Source organism: Diabrotica virgifera, chromosome 4 (assembly GCF_917563875.1).
Source record: "Diabrotica virgifera virgifera chromosome 4, PGI_DIABVI_V3a".
NCBI classification, from domain to species: domain Eukaryota; kingdom Metazoa; phylum Arthropoda; class Insecta; order Coleoptera; family Chrysomelidae; genus Diabrotica; species Diabrotica virgifera.
Window position 1 is genome coordinate 171,345,426 of NC_065446.1, and position 20,555 is coordinate 171,365,980.

Genomic DNA, 20,555 nt, shown 5'->3' on the forward strand with positions numbered 1-20,555 from the left:
TATCCATTTCGCGGTTTTTTCTATTGCTGTGTTTACTTTATGTATGATGCCCCGATTCGTGTCGTCCTCGATTAGTAGGGCTAGGTCGTCTGCGTATGCTATTGCCCTTACTCCTAGTGTTCTATTTACCTCTAGTACCCCATTGTATAATATGTTCCATAATGTGGGTCCCAGGACTGACCCTTGGGGTACTCCAGCAGTCATATTCATCTTATTTTTCTTCGTTATGCATACGCTTCTTTCCGATAGGTAGTCCTTTATTATATTGGACATGTAATCCGGGGCCCCCAGCTCGACAATCCTGTCGATGATGAGGCCCCAGTTCGCCGAGTTGAAGGCATTTTTAATGTCCAATAGAACAAGTACCACCCACCTCTTTCTACTTATTTGTGCCGCGTCTCTAATCCAGATCGCTGCGTCTACTGCTGATCGACCTTTTCGAAATCCGAATTGTTGACTGGATAGAGCTCTCTCACTTGCCAATACCCCTTCCAGCCTCTTCTTCACAAGAATTTCATAAAACTTGCCAAGACAGTCTAGAAGGCATATCGGCCTGTAGGAGGATGCCGAGTCGGGGGGTTTCCCAGGCTTGAGTAGCAATACCAGATTTGCTTCCTTTAATTCCCTGGGAAACTCTTGATTCCGCAGTAGATTGTTAAATACTCTTCTGATCAAACCTGGTTTCTCTGTTGCTATTATCTTCAGTGCCTCGGGTGGCAGACCATCGGGGCCGGGAGCTTTACCCGATTTGATTTCCTGACCAGCGGCTTTTATTTCTTCCTCCGTAAACTCCTCCACTACCGTGGGGAAAATCTTCAAGAAAGCTTGCTCCTCCTTGGCAGGAAAGAGAAGTTCCGCGGATTCACGCCGCTGGTCTTCGTCTAGTCTGTATGGGGCGATCATTTTGAGAGACTTCATTGTTATTTTGTATGCGTCTCCCCATATGTCATTTTCTAGCGCGTCTATCAGATTCTGCCACCTTTCCTTTTTCTCTTTCTTTATTTTGTTGTTTAGATTCCTCTTCGCTGTTTTATATATCTCATTGAGCTCGGGGTTGCCCTGGCTTCTTGTGTAATTCCTCCGAGCTCGGAGGCACACTTCCCGTAGTTCTCTTATCTCATCCGTCCACCAATAGGGGGTTCTTTCGTTATTTTTTGTCTTTTCTGTGGCCAACTCAACGGCATTAGCGAGTGTCTTCCTAAGTTGGCCGAGATCTGTAATTGCATCTTCGTCGATTTTTTTAATCTCCGACAGGTACCTGTTTTTGTTTAATATTTTCTCTCTTCGACCTATCGGTTTTCTTAGAACCCTCCCTTTAACCATCACCTCGTACGTTATGTAACAGTGGTAGGTGAATAACTGTTCGTCGAGGACATCCCAATTTTTTATGCGTCTGGATAGCCTTTCGGTTGCAATGGTTACATCAATATGTGATTTGCTAGCCCCTCTTACGAATGTGGGTTTGTTGTTGTTGAGTACATGGAGGCTAGCCTGGGCTATCCATTCATTCCAGAACTCTCCCTTCTCATCATTCATGGGAGAGCCCCATGACCTAGATTTTGCGTTGATGTCCCCGACAATCATTATTTGCTTCTCTCTTGTAGCGATGCTCATTATTTCATCTACTTTTTGTTTGTAGTCTCTGATGGGTATGTTTGGAGATATGTAGCATGCCAGGAGACAAAAATCCTTCATCTTAATGAGAATATAATTTCCGCCCCTGACTATGCCACGCACGCCAAGATCTTTATTTCTGAAGAGCACCGCCACGTTTTTGTTTGTATCCTGCACCCAGCCACCGTCCGACGTTATTTTTTTGTTAGGTTCCGGGACGATGAGTAAGTCTATTTTTAGCGTGCAGGCTTTCGCGTGGACGAGATCGTGTGCCCGTTTTGCGCGGCCCACGTTCACCTGCATTATCCTTATACCAGGTTGATCCTTGAGGTTCATTTTTGGTTCAGTTCCCTAGAGAGTTGACCCGTATCCGTTTGTATATATTGAACACAATAAATATAAATAAAATAAAGGTGTAAATATAAAATGAATAAATAGGTAAATAAATAAATAAAAGATTAAAATGGTATACTGGACAATACACAACACACTAAGATTTTTAAAATTATATGTGAAATTAAATTTTATATAAATAAAATTTATATAAATAAAATGTGTATAGATAAAATTTTCAAATAAATTAAATAAATAAATAAAAATATGTATGATTAAAATCGATAAATTTACCCTATAAAAGGTGATTTCCTGTTTCACTGGTGGGCTGTATACGGACCCACCTCCGTTCATCAGGAAACCACTTCTCACCCTTTCGCTTTTGTTTCTTTTAATGTTTTATGTGTTCCCTTTCCCCTCCCCTGCCGTACACCCACGCCCTATAGGCTGGGCATGTCATGCGGTCCATTCTATGACCCTCTTCCTTACAAGTTAAGCAGTACGCAGTGCTGCTACACTGCACCGCTGTATGCCCGTTTTTAAAGCAGTTGTAGCAGCATGCTACCCTGCTCTCCCCTGTGCACTCATAGGTGCTGTGACCATAATGGAGGCACTTATAACACCTTACTGGCGTATGGCGTTCCATTATGGGGCATATAACCCAACCTATTACTATCGTTCTATACCTCCGTAGCTCTTCTGCTTTTGAGGGGCGTACGGCTATGGTCGCCACCTGTTCCCCATGCCTATTTATACGTAGCGTTTTGACATCTATTTCGTCCTCGGGGATACCGGTATATGTTGTTATCGCGCTTATTAGCTGTTCTTCTGTAAACCCAGGGTCTATTGCCGTGATGGAAAAATAATTTTCTTTCTTCCGAACAGCCATGCTCATTCCCGTTATTTTACTGTCCATCTCCTTCTTCAGTTTCTCCGCTGCTCCCTTCCCCTTTAGTTTTACGAGGATGTCTCCCCCTTCTGTTTTTTTTAGCCTATTTACTTTTAAGCCAATCTTCCCTATATCAATTTTCTGATTCATCTCTTTTAATACATCAGTGTATGATTTCCCCCCCGTTTTGATTAGGAGCGCTTCTTCCTGCTCATGCCTCTCCCCTTTATCCATCTCCTTCCCTCTGATAACTATTTCCCATACTATATTTTCTTTTCTCCCCACAAATTCGAGAGCTTTTCGCACATCTTCCTTATTTATCTCGTTGTTAACGATGACTCTAACGGTTTCCGGGGGCTTCTCCCTTTTTTTTATTATATTTATGGCCTTTACAGCCATTTCATACATTCCCTGTTCACCCACTTTGGTTACATATGTGTACCACTGCCTCCTTTGGTTGGCCATAGAGCTTTTCTTTACATTTTCTATGTACTCTATGTCGCCCACTTTGCATTCCTCAATGATTTCTGCTACTTCTTCCCTGAGCGTTCTTATGACGCCCTCTACCCCTCCGTCTTTTATTTCGTTTTTAGTTATTATTATGCATTCTTTTTTTTCAATTGTCTCTTGCAGTCCCCCATGTTCCCACTTCGTTTTTTCAAACACCTTGTCCTCCCATTTCTTCTCGTGGATTTGACTAAAGGTGTCTATGTCTCCTCCCTTGTTTACAATTCCTATTATTTTTTCTGTTTCTTTTCTTTGTCTCTCTTGCTCGATCTTAATTTTACATTGTTCGCATCTTATATTTTTCTCCTCCCCTTGTGTTGTTTGATTTGGACTAATTTTTCTGTTTTGCATAGAGTTAATTTCCCCTATGAGTTTTTTCATTCTTATTCTTTCGTCCTCTATTGGGCCTTCTGTATTAAGTATATCGAGTATTTGTTTCATTTTCCGTTGGACCTTTTCCCTGTCGGTTTCTTCTGGATATTTTTTGCTTTCTTCAAGTTTTTCTTTTTTGAATTTTTCATTTATCTCAAGGCTGTCCCCTTTTCTTTTTTTCATTTGCTGCATTTCTCTTCTGTCCTCTTCGTCGAACAAGAAGGCTGTTAAAACACTCTCCTCTATATCTTCCCAAGTTCCTCCCCTTTCTTCTTCCGTTTTTTCATCGTGACTTTCTGTGAAGGCTTTCGCTTCCAGGATTTTCACCGAGGGATCTTCCTCTTCTTTCTCTTCCTCCTCTTTTTCTTCTTCTTCTCTTGTATTAATTTCTTCCCCTACAAGTGTCGAGTGCTTTATGGCACCCGACCTGTTTAGTTTAGGCTGTTGATCGTGCCGTTGTAGCAATTCCCTTTCAAACTTTCTCAGCTCATCTTCATCTATTGTGCCGTCTTGCGACTGTTCTTCCCTATTCTCAATTTTACTAATTAATGCGTCGTCATTGTCCTTTTGCCTTTGGTCGTCGTTATTTTTTCCTTTAGGTTTTTTTGAGTTGGTTTTATTCATATGAATTCCCACGAGTCGGGACGTGCTACGCGTCCGACGTGGCAGTGCGCCCTTACCACGTTAAGGCTAGGTTCTTCGGGAGGTCGCCAGGTATCCCGAAGGGATCGTTTGTGATGCTCTAACCCTCGCATCTCTCATATCTTTGGCACGATGCCTTCCACCGTGATAGTGGGGATTATTTTATTGAGGTTTACTCCTCTAGGCTTTTTATCACGGTTGCCTCCGGACGCAGTAGCAGCCTGTATTCACAGGCTACCTGGAATTTCCGCGTAACTGCTGCCTCCACTGTTACGCGGGATTGGGAGTGGATGTGTGTTGGGAAAGGTACTTTGGCGGGGTAAGACATGGCGGCTACTCGTTATGGGTATGTCGAAAAAGATTTCGAATAGAGATTTGTGATCGGAGTTCGACGGCAGAGCCCCCGCATGGTGCGTGGGGCTCCACCATCGACCCCCGGCCACAACGCTGGAGTGGGCGAGATTAACTTTAGGAATTAGAGTAGTCGCAGGGAAGTTGGAGGGTGAAATACGACTGCTGAAGGCGAAGGCGTCGCAACTGCTCGCCTCAGTTGCGCCGCCTTTTAGCGTCCAGCGGCGGTGTCCGGCGACCACCCGGTGCACAGTCGCTGGACGCTGGAACTGTTCTTGGTTTCATCGGTCGTGCTCCCCTCACAATTTTTTAGGGACCACGACCGGTTACTCGGCCCTCCCACCGTCGTCGAGGTAGAATTACAGTCCCAGGGAGAGTAATTAACAAAACTAATAAGTATAAAATATATGACTTTTTCAAAACACCAACATTAAAAACTTACTTTGCTTTAAATACGGTATCACTTTTTAGATGTTTTTTTATAATCAATTAAAAATTTTTAAAAGAACAGAACTACATAAAAGTGTAGCTTGGAGGTATTCACATATATACTATGCTTTGTTTTTAAACCAGGAGCAGTAAAATAAAAAGACAGGTTCACACCCAAGAAAGTCAATAGAAAAATCACCATATACATCTTCTTTTTTTGGTTTATCATATCGGAATTCGAGGGTAATCCATCAACATTATATTATACTAATACGTCGCTAAAGAGTTCTAAAAACCACTGTTTCTTTACATAAAAGCAGACTAGAAATCTAAAAATTAAAATATTACCGCAGAAACACAAAAAATCGCTGATGTAATTTAATTACCCTTGAAATGCCAATTATGTCAAAATTTCATAAATGTCATTAGTGTCAAAATTTAACGACAACTGCATTAAAAGTGACAAAATTTTAAAATAATTTTTAAATAGGTATTTTTTAGGATATAATATAAAAGTGTTTAAAAAAAAATATTAACGAAAAATATATTTAGCGACCCCCAAAACACCTAAGTAATGGATATTGACTGATTTTGAATGATTATAACAAAAAACTGCAGGCGACGAGTTCCACCCTAGGCACCACGTACTTTGGAGACCATCGCCGACATGAAATTCGTACTCAGAGACCCCAAAAACCCCTGAGTAATGGTTATTGACTGGTTTTGAATGGTTACAACATAAAACTCAAGGCGAGTTTCACCCTGGGCACCAGGTAAACTAGAGACCATCGCCAACATTAAATTGTGTTTAGCGACTCCAAAAACCCCCCGAGTAATGGTTACTGACTGATTTTGAATGGTTATAACATAAAACGCTAGGCAACGAGTTCCAACCCTTGGAACCAGGTACCTTGGGCACCATCGCCTACATGAAATTCGTACTCAGGGACCCTCAAAACCACCAGGGTAATAGTTTTTGACTAATTTTGAATAATTATAACTAAAAACTCCTGGCGACGAGTTCCACTTTAGGCACCAGGTATCTAGGAGATCACCGCCGACATTAAATTCGTGGTCAGCGACCCCAAAAACCGCCGTGTAATGGATATTAACTGATTTTAATTATTATAACATAAAACTCCAGGGGATGAGTTCCGCCCTGGGCACCAGGTATCTTGGATGCCATCGCCAACATTAAATTCGTGGCCGGCGACCTCAAAAACCCCCCACTAATGGATATTGACTAATTTTTAATGATTATAATATAAAACCCTAGGCGAAGAGTTCCACCGTGGGCACCAGGTACCTTGGAGACCATCGCCGATATGAAATTCGTGCTCAGCGATCCCCAAAACCCCCGAGTATAAAAATTCAACTCATTTCCGTCAATATTTCCCAAGTTCTAAATTTTTCATTTTCACCTCTTCGAGATGCACTTTTAAAATGCATTTTCTTATGCACAAAAATTTTTGCCCTAGATGAATTTAGTTCACAAAGTTGCCTGACACTCTCTCTAATCGATTGCAAAAAGTTCCATGACCATTCATCTTACTGCACAAAATTCCTAGGTTTTGGGATTTTTAGTGCTTCGTCTAATAGATGCGGTTTGTGACTATTTGTTAAATTAGGTTAAATTTTAAAATTTTAAAAAATTCTAAAAACTATATATACTCCTGTCGCCAGGGGGGTACAACGGCATCCTTAATTCAGATGGACTTACCCAAGTTTTTTTATGTATTTTGACCCGTAGAACACGAATTTTTTGGGTAACAGTTGATCCGGATGTCGATAAGATTGTTAGAGATTGTTATATACAAAGAACTTGAGGAATTACATAACAGCGATATTTCGCAAAACAAAACATTCTTTTGTATTTTTTGGGAGATTCTCAACAAAAAATTTTCCAACAAATTCTTTCGTAAGATGCATAGTTTTGAACTTCAAAAAAATCGAAAAAGTGTAATTTTTGAACCCGAATAACTTTTGATTAAAAAATAAAATAGCAATTCTGCTTACTGCAGTTGAAAGTTCAAGTCAAATTCTATAGGTTTTGATTATTTGCATTGCTAAAAATTAAATTTTTATTTGTTAAACAAAGCCACAAACATATAGTGTTTCCCGTGCCCAATGCATGCGTTTTAATGTACGTAATCTACGTAGAAATTGTCTGTATGCTCGCCTACTCGTTGGATTTCAAATGAGAAATGCATTGAAAACATCATTCAATCACTATGTGTTTATCGCTTTGTTTAACAATAAAAAAATTAATTTTTAGCAATGAAAGTAATCAAAACCGATAGAATTTGACTTGAACTTTCAAATGCGGTAAGCAGAATTGCTATTTTATTTTTCAGTCAAAAGTTATTCGGGTTCAAAAATTGCAATTTTTCGATTTTTTGAAAGTTCAACCGCGTTTATCTCGAAAACTATGCATCCTACGAAAAAACTTGTATAAACATTTTTTGCTTAGAATAACCCACAAAATACAAAAAAATATTCTGTTTTGCGAAAAATCGCTGTTATGTGATTCCTCAAGTTCTTTGTTTATAACAATCTTATCGACATCCGGATCGACTGTTACTCAAAAAATTCGTATTCTACGGGTCAAAATACATAAAAAAAACTTGGGTAAGTTCATCTGAATTAAGGAGGCCGTTGTACCCCTACTGGCGACAGGACTAATAATTTTGATCTACTTACATGCCGTTACAAGGGATGCTTTGTAAGTTCATCGATAACATGTTTAAACGTCCAGATTATGCTAATAGAATAGCTTAGGTGAGGGACTGGGTAAGCGGACATACATCGTAGGTCAAAACACAGTGAATTGGAATGGATCCTGAAGGCAGATGTGTGATGTGAAACAGAGACAGATGTATTAGTTATGAGAAAGACAACGTTCGGATGGAAATGTTCATAAATGCAGCTAAGGTGTAAATAGACTTCTTGTAAGCACTTGTACGATTGTAAAGGTCTTTGCCCTTAGGTGTTTTGAGCTATGGGCAAAGGTCGAAGTAAGGAAAAAAGACAAGTAGGAATAAATTGCAAGTTTGTATTGTTCCCAGTTACAGGACTAAGGGATGTCAGTTAATTTGTATCATTGTAGGTGCCTAACACTAGAAAATCTATGAAATGTAGAGAACTATAAAAAAGTTAATTAGATGAAAAGAATGTCAAATTAAAATATTGGTTAAAAACTGTAGATTATTAAAGGTGATCTGAGAAAGAATGGGGTTTGTTTAAGCTATTTTATGATAGTGTATGTTCAGAAAGCAAATATTGAATAAATAATTACAGGGTGTAGGCACTTACATTGAGAAATTTTAAAATAAATAAATAAATTAACACAAAACACATAGGATTATCATAACTACAGAGACAAGGCAACAAGTGGTTTAAAATTTAATGGGGAGTAGCACTACATTTGTAAAATTCACGTCGAACATTATTCACGACGACGGCGACGTTCCCGCAAAACGGATGTTAAAAATGACCTCTGGCATGAAAAGAACTTTAATTCTTATCTGCAATACCGGAATGTAAGACGATGTACATCGGCCTTCCCCCTTCAGCATTCCTCACGCGTATACGCATCAGGTGGCGTTAGGTCAGGTGAGTGATGATCTCCCAAAATGATCGCGGAGTATTCGAAGAAACTCCCTGGCTATGTGACAGGTTGTCCCGTCCTTCTGAAACCATTGTTAACTTTAAGCTTGGACCGTTTTCTGCGACCTTTTCCTTATTACCGAAAAAACTATTCCACGATAAAAAAAATTTCTGCAAAACTGAGAACCATCCTGAAGGATCTATCCATAACATGACATTCACATCAGTGGCGTAGCTGACAGGCCCGCAAGGCGGGGGGACCACGACGTTAGGAATGGCCCCTTAAAACCTTTAAGCTTTATACTTCTACTTTTAAGGAATTTGGAATTTGGAATTTGGAAGGAAGTAATGAAGCAGGTAATTGACGTAACTCTTACTCTTTCCGGGTGCAATTTAGCGTTTAGTGGACGTATTGGTAGTTTAGATTGGTAAGTGAATCCCAAAAAGATAATTTTTTTGTCGGTGGTTCTTTTACTAGCTAACTATGATCCTAAATTAATCGATAAAAACAATAACTTAAAACAAATTACTTGAGCCCCCAAATACAAAACGAAGTTATAAATTTGTTGGCTCAAGAAACTGATACCACTCAAACTTGATACCACTCAAGGTATTTCAAAACAAGATCAGCTTATGGTAGGGGAGCCCAAGCAAAGATTTTTGCAGTTACTCGAGCGCGTCAGAGTATGACATGGGGAGAAACCTTGTTGACTGTAAATGTACCACTTCCATTAATTAGTCTTAATACAGGGGAGTTCGTTAACCCTCCGTTAGTCGCTATCGGTGTCACACACCGACGACAAAATTATTCATTCGGGATTTACAAAATAACTGTTTTTTTCTATCGCCACTTTCTGTACCTCTTCCTATCAACTAACCTCGTGTTAGTGTACATTCTTACCTACTTGGGTACAGTTGTGCGAGTTTTATAGCTATTTTCGGTGCAAGACTCCGTAGCGACTAACGGTGTGGTTATTACTTTATTGGCATAACTTGCAGTTCAGCTAAAGATTTAGCATCTTATTATTGCATTTTATCGGTAAGTTTTGGTCAAATCTTATTTATAGATGTCCTTTAAAGCCGAACAAAAACGTTGGAATGAAATTATGGGAAATGGTTCCTAGCGACGATGAAAATTATTTTGACGATGAGGAAAGTGAAAATGAAAGCGGTTTTTCATTTTATATCTGTTGTTTTTCAATAAAACATGTTCAAAAATATTTTTCAGTCATTCCTATACACAATATAAAATATTTGTACGAATTTTATAACAATAACTAGTTTTTTTTAAATTGTCGGTCTCTGACACCGTAGCGACTCTTGATGCTCCGTTTAGCCTAGCGACTAACGGAGGGTTAAGGGGGCCCGAAAAACATTCTATCCTTAGAAAAACTCTAAATCGTCAGATTAAGATAAGGTAAGTTAAATACATGCAGAACAATGTATATTTCAAAAATCTGACGGTTTGAGCGGGGCGTAAGAGAATGGGTGAGCCACAAAGTTTCACAAGAAAAAAGGGAATATTTCGAAAAATAGACGTCAGATCGAAAAAAAAATATGTTTTCAATATTTTTTAAAAATCTATCGAGTGATACCAAACTCGACCCCACACGGAGAGGGATGGGAGGTAAATTTAAAATTTTAAATAGAAACCACGCTATATTTCGCGAAATAAATATCACATCGAAAAACTACAAAATATACGTATTTAGTATTTTTGAAAAATCTATCGAATGACGTCAAACACGACCCCCACGGAGGTGGGATGGGTGGTTACTTTAAAATATTAAATAGTAGCCCCATTTTTAATGCAGATTTGGATTTCTGACGTAAAAGTAAGTAACTCTTATTCGAGACATTTAATCGGAAAAAATGATGGTTGGAAATGGAAAATTAAATTAAAAAATGGGAAGTCCCCACTTAAATGCAAAACTTTACTTACCTTTTTTTGGTTTTAGGACCTAATCTTCACAACTTAATAAGTCCCTACAACGCTAGAGTAACTGCAAATTTAGCATACTTTCCTCCCCTACTATTAGTTTTATTTTCCGGTACGTAAAAATAACTTGCTATGAAAATAATTTACCTTCCAAAGCAGAAATTGAAAGTTTTTTGGGATTTATTCGCATGTTAGACCAAAGTGCAAAGGTCTTGTAAATAAAATTTTAAGATTTATACAGTTAAAGCACCTTTCGGTACACAACTGCAGAGGAAAAGAGTGTGACGGGACAAGCGTTATGAGTGGTGTATATTCCGGCCTACAAAGGCGCATAACTGACATCGAAAAAACAGCTCCCTATGTTCAGTGTGCATCCCATAATCTGAATAATCTGAACTCTGAACCTAGTGTTGAGTGATGTCGTTGCTGGTGTACAGGAGTTGTTTTTTACGATATAATTAAGAGATTATATGTTTTTTAGTGCAAGTATTCTTCTTCTTAAAGTGCCGTCTCCTCAATGGAGGTTGGCTACTACAATTACAAACTCTTCTCTCTCTTCAGCTGTTCTTATTAGCTGTTCAAAATTCAGCCCTGTCCATTGTCGGATATTTTTGAGACACGATAGTCTTTTCCTTCCTAGTCCTCTCCTTCACTCGATCTTTCCTTTCATTATAAGTTGAGCATATTGGTACTTATTATTTCTCAGTATGTGGCCCAGGTATGATGTTTTTCTAACTTTCACTGCCTTGAAAAGTTCTCTTGCCTTGCCTATTCTATGCAGCACTTCTTCGTTTGAGGTATGCGATGTCCACGAAATTTTAAGAATTCTCCGATAGATCCACATTTCAAAGGCCTCTAACTTATTTATGATTGATGTTTTAAGGGTCCATGTCTCAACTGCATAGAGAAGAGTCGACCAGACGTAGCATTTGGATAAACGTAGTCGAATTTCGAGATTTATTCGAGAATCACAAAGCAGTTTTTTGATTTTTTCGAAAGATTTTCTGGCCTGTTCTATTCTCGATCTTATTTCTAGATCAGGATTTAAGCTGCTATCGATCCAACATCCCAAGTACTTAAATCTATTGACTTGTTCTAAAATGTGCCCATTTATTGTGCAAGGTTGAGGTACATTTTGGTTTTTTCGGATTGACATCACTTTGGTTTTTTTAATGTTTATTTTCATACTAAACTGCTCACAGGTCGAGTTGGTCTTGTCGATGAGTCGTTGTAGACCCAAGTCGGAATCCGCGATCAACACCGTATCATCGGCGTATCTGATGCTGTTGATATTTACGCCATTCACCTTGACTCCATCCTTGGAGTCCTCCAGTGCCTCTTTAAATAGAAACTCGGAGTAAAGATTAAACAGCAGAGGCGACAGAACACATCCCTCTCTAACTCCCCTACTAATTTCTACTTCTGCGGATGTGGAACCCTCGATCTTAACTCTGGCGTTTTGGTTCAATACAAGTTCTTCAGTAAATTGATGTCTTTTCCATCTAAGCCGACTTCTTGCAAACGTTCTAATAGTAGGTCGTGTCTTCTCTATCAAATGCTTTTTCGAAGTCTATAAAGGATATAAATATATCTTTCTGTTGTTCGTAGCATTTTTGCGCGAGAACTAGTAAATTGAAGAGGGCTTCTCTCGTTCCCATGCCGGCTCTGAATCCAAACTGATCGTCTCCGATGATTGTTTCGCACTTTCTATAGATACGATTATGTACGACTTTTAACAGGACTTTTACTGCATGACTCATAAGGCTTATCAGACGGAACTCATTGCAGTGTTGTGGGTTTGGCTTTTTTGGTAATGGGATGAATATTGACTCTAGCCAGTCTTGGGGTATTTTATCTGTATTATAAATGCGATTGAATAAAAGTACAAATATTTAGATATTTTCTTCACTGATTAGTTTCAACGTTTCTGGGTAAATTCCATCTGGACCTGGGCTTTTATTTGTTTTGAGTTGGTTAATTGCATTTATAATTTCAGATTTCAGAATTGCTAGCCCTTCGTTGTTATTTTCCAATATTGGTTCTTCTCGTATGTCATGAAAAAGAATTTTATTATAGTTTTCCCACTCTTTCAGTTTATTTTCCGTTGATTCTAGCAGTTTGCCATCCGTGTTCAGCATGGTGTGAAAAGTTGTTCGCTTGGTAGTTGATGTAAACTCTTTAACCTTTTTATGTAAATTAAAAAAATCGTGCTTTTGTTGCAGTTCTTCTATTTCGACGCATTTTGTTTCCGACCACTTTTCTTTTGCTGCGGTTATTTTTCTTCGAATTATTCTATTTAGTCTTTTGTATTATCCATCCTGATCATCTTTTCCTTTAGATTCTCTTCGTTTGTCCATTAATTGTAAAATCTTATCTGTCATCCATTCCTGTTTGTTATTTATGGATGATACTTTTAGATGTTTTTCTATTGCATTGTTCATTTGTTGTTTAATAGTTTTCCAAAGAACGTTTATGTCATCGGACTCGGTAATTCTGTGGTGGTCAAATTTCCTAAATTTTTATTCAATTATTTATTTACTGAGTATTGTATAGTGTCGTTTTTCAATAATCGGATGTCTAGTTTGTGTTGAGGTTTTTGTTTCTTTATTATTTTCCATCTTGCGCGCACTTTTACAACAACAGGATTGTGATCAGAATTGATGTCAGCTCCAGGATATGTTTTTGCATTGATGATAGCGTTGTGATATCTTTTGTTGACCAATATGTAATCTATTTGGTTACGGATTATTCTGCTTTCATTGTGTTGTGGTGAAGTTTAAGTGTATAATCTGCGAGGATGTAATTCAAATCACGTATTTGTCACTACCATGTTGTGTTGTTGGCAGAATTCGGTCATTCTCTCTCCCCTATCGTTCCGCACTTCAAGTCCGAAATCTCCAATCAATCCAGATACCTTTCCTCTACCTAAATTAGCGTTAAAGTCACCTAAGATAAATGTTAGGTCTCGTTTTTTGGTCATCTTTATAAGTTTTTCTACATCAGCATACCACGCTTCTAGCTCTTCCATGGGTTTATCTGTCGTAGGGGCATAAGTCTAAATGATGTTAATATTTACTGGCTTTCCGGATAGTTGAATAAGTAGACATAGGTCCGAAAATGGCACAAAGTTTGTGACGGCATGGTTGTATTTGTCTTCTAAAATTATTCCAACTCCGTTACGATGAGCCGGATCATTATTACCAGAGTAATAGAAAGTTTTGTTCATGGTTTTAACTTTACCTGAACCTGGCCATCTAACTTCACTCAAACCCAATATCTGCAATCCTAAACGTTTCATTTCGAGGCATGCATTTGCGAGTTTTCTTGTTTCGAACAGACTTATAACGTTCCATGTCGCAATCTTAAAATTTGTATTCAAAATATTTAAATTATTCCTCCCGGGGATTCTTCGCACCTCTTGATCATCTAAGAACTGCCGGGGACTAGGGGCCATTTCTGTTTGTGCTTTCATTGTAGTTTCCTTGGGAAATATATACCAGAGTGGTTTCCCGTTGCCTTCTCTGGTTTGTATTTTAGCCGATCCTCTGGATACAGACGCTATTTGCAGCCGCCCACTCTGGGTCAGACACTGCGTGCTAGTTGATTTCATACAAACCCTACAATCAATGGGTTGCCACTTCCGCCATCCATACCGTACCAAAGGTGTCCTTCTCCGCCATGGGTGCCGTTGTGGTCTTCATTCGTAACCCTGGACAAGGGACCCTAAACAGGTACTAGTTTCCCGGGTCAGGAAACCCCTGGAATCTACGGGGGGTAGGGATTGATTCATTTTCCCTGATAGGACTATCCAAAGGAGTTCCTACCAGCTACCCATGTGCAAGTATTAAAAGATGGGATGTACTATGTACTATTATTACTTTGGATTCATCGCCAACACTTAAATTATATCGCCAATACTTAAGCTATGGCTTTGCTTCGAACTTTCCGACAAGTAATGAAATCTTTAACAAAAATTTCATTATTATCTAAAAAGACGATGAAAAATTAAAAGCTTATGCATTATTAGAGCATATGAATAATTTTGAATTTGCCGTTATCATTACTATTCGATCTAAAATACTTAACTTTATTAATCTAACATTAAAACTTTTGCAATCTGAAACAGTAGAGTTAACGGCCGCCCTTCAACTTTTTGAAAAAACGCGTTATAATCTTCGAGAAATGAGAAGGAAAACGTATAAAAATTTTTACAATGTGCTCAGCTGAGACGAAAAAATAACTTGTAGCAAAAAAAGTTTTAAAGTTCATGTTTTCACTGTAAATTTAGTTAAAATATTGCAATAACTTACTAATACGTTTTTCGTATTGAGAGACATTAATATAATAGGTTTTCATGTCTATTCCCAAAAATCTATTAACACTAACTTATGAAGACTTATTAAAGAAAGGCCAAACATTGTCATTTACACATATTTTAGTAGTTAAACTGTTATTAGTTGTTGTTATGTTTATAATAAGGGGCCCACAAAAATTGTCGCGGGGGGGCCCCAATCTTCAGCTACTCCACTGATTCACATACGTTATAGCTACGTTCGGAAACCGCTCAGTACGTTTCGGCCCATGACACATACAAATTTCAGGCATATGCATTTCAGTACTGTTTATTTTGACGCATACTGTACATGCCTTGTTTATTATCAAACATAAGCGAATGAATTAAAAAACAAAATGTTAGCAAAGCAACAATTGAGTTTTAATTTCAATATTTTATATATGCTAAAATATTCCACAGGGTGTTCCGACCTTTAAGAAAAAATACAGAATGATTGTTACACCCGGTATAAAATGAACTTACCTGTCTAGCAACAATATCATTACAACGATTTTCTTAAATAAGAAGACTATAACATACTAAAAAAATCTCTCAAATCGGACAACAGGTCTAGGAAATTCGAGGCTTCTAACATATCCCATTTTTAAGGTGTTCCGTTAATTTTGCCGTTTTCTGTATAATATCTAAAACTAATGATTTTATTGTTACGAATGAAGGGTATATTATTTACATAGAAATTATTGAAGAATCTAAAAATTATAATAAAATAGCAGTTCCGTCAGTGGCGTAGAATTTGGGAAGGGTCAGCCATTCGCTTTCCCCTGTCGTACGCCTTTGGTAGTAGCCAGAATCGGCTATTTAACATAATTTCCTAGGGTGTACAGTACCTACATTTTCAGCCAAGTATGAGACGGATGTGTCAAACAGTTTTAGTATTATTTTTTTAAATAATTTATTATTTCTTCCAACTTCTAAGAACTATTTGTACCCGGTACTTTAAAACTATTAAACATATCCTTATCATACTTAGCATAGAGTGTAGGTACTGTACACTATACTAAATTATGTTAAATAATCATTTCTGGCTACTACCAGAGGCGTACGACATGGGAATGTGAATGATTGACCCTTCCCAAATTCTACGCCACTGATGGAACTGTTATTTTAGTATAATTATCCAATAGATTCTCCAATACTTGCTCTGTAAATAATATACTCTTCATTCGTAACGATAAAATCATTAGTTTTAGAGCTATTTGAAGTTAAAAACGAAGGAGCATAATACATTAATCAAAATATTAACTGTGCCGTTTCTTATTTAACTTCAGATATATTCCGTTATGGAGAGTTGATGGAATTAATTACAAATAATAAAAATATGTGTAACGACGAACAGTAATCTATTTATTTATTTTGGGTGAACAAGCGGTGTGTTCGCTTATATCTCGAAAGAGGGTTGATTGTCAGCGAGCCGAAGGTTTGTCTGCATCGTTTGCATGCTGTGTAGAGACTGGCCTCCGGACCACCACTTTTATGTCAACTGGTTTTGCGGTTTTAAGATAATCACCAGAAAGGGCCATAAATTTTGCATCTGCCTTTTAAGAACCTTTTTGTATTTCAAGAAGTTGACATAACGAATGTGGCACTCGGAGGGCATCGCAATCTATTAGTGTTTACTTGAAAGAAACATTAATCTTACACAATATGTTTAAGGGATAACATTACTTTTCTCGAAATCAACGGCATATGGTTTGTATATCACATGTGGATTTTAAATGACCAATGCCATTTCGTTTCGAGAAAAGTTATTAAAAATTAAGAAAATAAAATTAGCAAAAATAGTAATTAAAGCGTACCGCTATAGAATCTCGAAAACTTATGACTCTATCGTTACAAATGAAGAGTGTAGATATTCAAATGTTGAATGGGTATAGATATTATTTACATACAAAGTATTGGAGAATCGAAAAATTGCACTAAAATAGCAATTCCGCCAGTGGCGTAGAATTTGGGAAGGGTCAGCCAATGACTTTCCCCATCGTACGCCTCTAGTAGTAGCTGTTACAGTTACAAAGCCTCTACCGAAAATATATCCGCTCCCACCTCTATACATCGTTTAGTTTTTGTAAAGTTCATTATTTTGAAAGACAGCTAATATCTAATTTGTCTTTATTTTGCTGTGGTGGCAAGCAGTCGTTTGTGAGAATAACCATTATACAAGGTAATAATTCTTTAATTTCTTTTCCTATCCCGGTAAAAAATTGTCACTTTAGTGTTCTAAATCCTAAAGAATAATCTATTGTTTCAGGGTTTGGTTTTCGTTCGGATTTTGGAGTTTTGGAGTTTGGTCTTATGGTTTTTGGTTTTGGTTTTTGTTGGCTTTTCTACATATTTTCCGTACCTGGAAACTTTCCGTTTCTTCAAAGTAAATAGGTTTACTTTCTGGTTGGAGGCTGTCTGGAATGGTCTATGGTTAGACGTTTCCGAAAATTGAATGGTTTCCTTCTATCGTACGTGAATTTATGGGTCACGTACCATTCAATTTCGTTTCTACTACGGTGTGGTGATCGCTGATGTGAATATCAGCCGACTAAAGTCTTCAGGGAGACTTTACCCAGGATTTTCTATCGCTACTGGTCAAAAAGCGGTAAAATATGTATCACAAATATTCCTGTGTGCTATTTTTAGGTTTCTTTAAATTTCAATGAACAGTACAAACATAAAAACTGATAGATTACACTGGTAAACACACAGTTTGCTGCCGGAAATTTTTTTTACTGTTTCTAGGTAATTTTGGTCTGCTGAATCCAAAAATGCCACCAGATTTGCTCCATCAGATCATTTTCAGAAAATACGACAACAGATCACATTTCTAACATATATGGTAATTTAACGCAGCACTACCTATATATATGTAGTGCTGCTACCCATGAAATAAACCAAATACGAATAAAAAGTAAGATATTTTTTGTACAATAATGTACTTACAAAAATCATCACACATATCTGCCAAAAAAGCTTGACTTTTCATATAACCTAACCGTCAACGTCGCGCCAAAAATGTGTTATTCGGCGTCACCTAAAAACTTTCCTTTATATGATTTTCTTGCAAAGGCTTTAAAAGGACGGTCCCTTTGAAGACTTGAGCAGTAATCCGCCATCATGCGATAGCCTCATCTCCCTGATACCCCTCTTCCATCATTTTGATATCTTGGTGAAGATTTTCTGGGAAACGGTCTAAGTGGCTGTGGAGGTAATGAATTTTAATAGGCATATGACAACCGTGTTTGTTAAAATTGTTGAACATTTCTTCCATTCTAATGCCCAATTGGTACACTTCCATATTTGTTGCCATTATGTAGGACACACTTTAAACTTCGTTTGGAACTGTCGATAAAAAGACGCCACTGATCTGGTGTATACTCCGATACACCCATTTTTTCTAACAGTCCTTTAATATTGTTATAAAAAACCATATAATCTTGCTGAGAAAAAAAGACAAAGGATCTTTTATCTCTATTACGGTAGTATGTAATTTGGTGTCTGGGTAAAGAACATCCTTTTCTTTTAGTCTGGAGGTAAGCAACTCGGAAGAATCCTTTGGAAGGTTCAAATTTCTGATAATATCGCTTAGCTCTTCCTGAGTAAAGCGCTCAGGACGTTTTGAATCCCCTTCAAAATCATTGTTGTCTTCCTCAAATCTATTAGTCTGCAGTTCGTCAGATAACGTTTCGGCATTATCCCCTGGTAACATAGGTAGACTGCTAAATATTGGAATGGGTACCTGCTCAAGCTGATGTGGAATTGGCCTTATTGCTGAATGCAGGTTAGGATATGTTCACGTATGTCGATTGTTACGATTAATGCCCTTTATATTCACAAAACAGAAATAGCAATCGTCAAAGTGATTTTTTGGTTCCCTCCATATCATTGGAAAACCAAATTTAAACATTTTCGTTGTCCTTTCGTCCACTGTCGCAAGTTTTCAAGAAAAGTTTTGCACACTACATGTGGAGCTCAGGATTTATCTTGATCTCCTAAATGAACACTAAAATAGGCCCTTTTGTTCATTTGTCCATTTGTCTTAGAATTTAAGCTTGTTTATAAACATATTGCAATTATACAGGGTGTCCCGAAAAGATTGGTCATAAATTATACCACAGAGTCTGGGGTAAAAAATAGGTTGATTGAACCTCACTTACCTATATACAATAGTGCACACAAAAAAAAGTTACAGCCCTTTCCTTAAACCCCCCCAAACTTTTGTGTACGTTCCAATTAAATTATTATTGTGGCACTATTAGTTAAACATATTATTTTTAAAACTTTTTTGCCTCTTAGTATTTTTTCGATAAGCCAGTGTTTATCGAGATATTTTGAATATTTGTCGAATCCACCACATATTTGTATATGGTTAAGTACGGTTATAGAGACCTGTTAATAATCTGAAAATTTATTTATAATTTACATTTTTAGGTATATTTTGAACAAGAAGCTACATCTCGATAAAAGGTGACTTATGAACAAAAGACTAAGAGACAAAAGTTTTAAAAACACTGTGTTTGACTAATGGTACCACAATAATAGTTTAATTGGAACGGACACAAACATTAGGGGGGTTTAAAGGAACAAAACCCCCATAAAATTTTTACGTAAATATATTGAAAAAGAAGCCGCATCTCAATAAAACCTGGCTTATCGAAAAAATACTAAGGGGCAAAAAAGTTTTAAAAACGTTGTGTTTAACTAATGGTACCACAATAATGAATTAATTGGAACGTACACAAAAGTTTGGGGGGGTTTAAGGGAACAAAATCCCCATAAATTTTTTATGGGGTGGACAAATTTCACTATAATTTTGTTTTAAGATGTTCCTGACATAAGAATTATACATGTCCATTTTCAATAAAAAATCTCTAATAGTTTTCGATATATTGAAAAAAATCGATTTTCATTTTGTAATTTCAAAGGGCTGTAACTTTTTTTGTGAGCACATTTGTACTAAGGTAAGTTAGGTTCAATCGAACTATTTTTGACCCCAGAATGTGTGGTATAATTTATGACCATTATTTTCGGGACACCCTGTAGTGGTGGAATATTGAATATACAGAAATGTAAGAATATGTAAGTATTTGATAAGTATGTTATATTTCGAGAACTAGAGCTGATACAAAGAAAAGGTTTGTATTTTTGGAATCAGCACAGATGAATTAACTAAAATCAGTTGATTTTTTTCGGCAGCAAGACAAAAAATTTTTTTTGTTGGGCTGTGTTATTCTATTTTGAAACCATCAAAGCTCACTAAGACTTTTATTTTCAATTATTTACCAACTATATGTATCACACTGTAAAATTGTATATTTTCTTTTGTAAATTGTACTATATTTGTGAAAATTGTAATAAATAATTTAGTAAAATTCGCTTTTGCTTATTAAATATCTCTTTCCAGTTTCACTTCAAAGGGTAGTTGGTTTAGGATGAAACAACATAAATTTTATATTATGAAAGTTTATTTAATCTATATCGGTATTTGTTAATTTGTTGAAGAGTAAGACTGGCGCCCTCCATTTTAGTTTGTT

The 20,555-nt window shown here is 37.2% G+C and overlaps 1 protein-coding gene across 1 annotated transcript; it reads right to left on the reverse strand.

Moving 5' to 3' along the window:
* Positions 1-2,338: 2,338 nt before the first annotated feature.
* Positions 2,339-4,339, reverse strand: LOC126883737 (neurofilament medium polypeptide-like). The gene has a single exon (XM_050649400.1). The coding sequence runs from the start codon at positions 4,337-4,339 to the stop codon at positions 2,339-2,341; it is 2,001 nt and encodes a 666-aa protein (XP_050505357.1).
* Between the last annotated feature and the right edge of the window lie 16,216 nt (positions 4,340-20,555).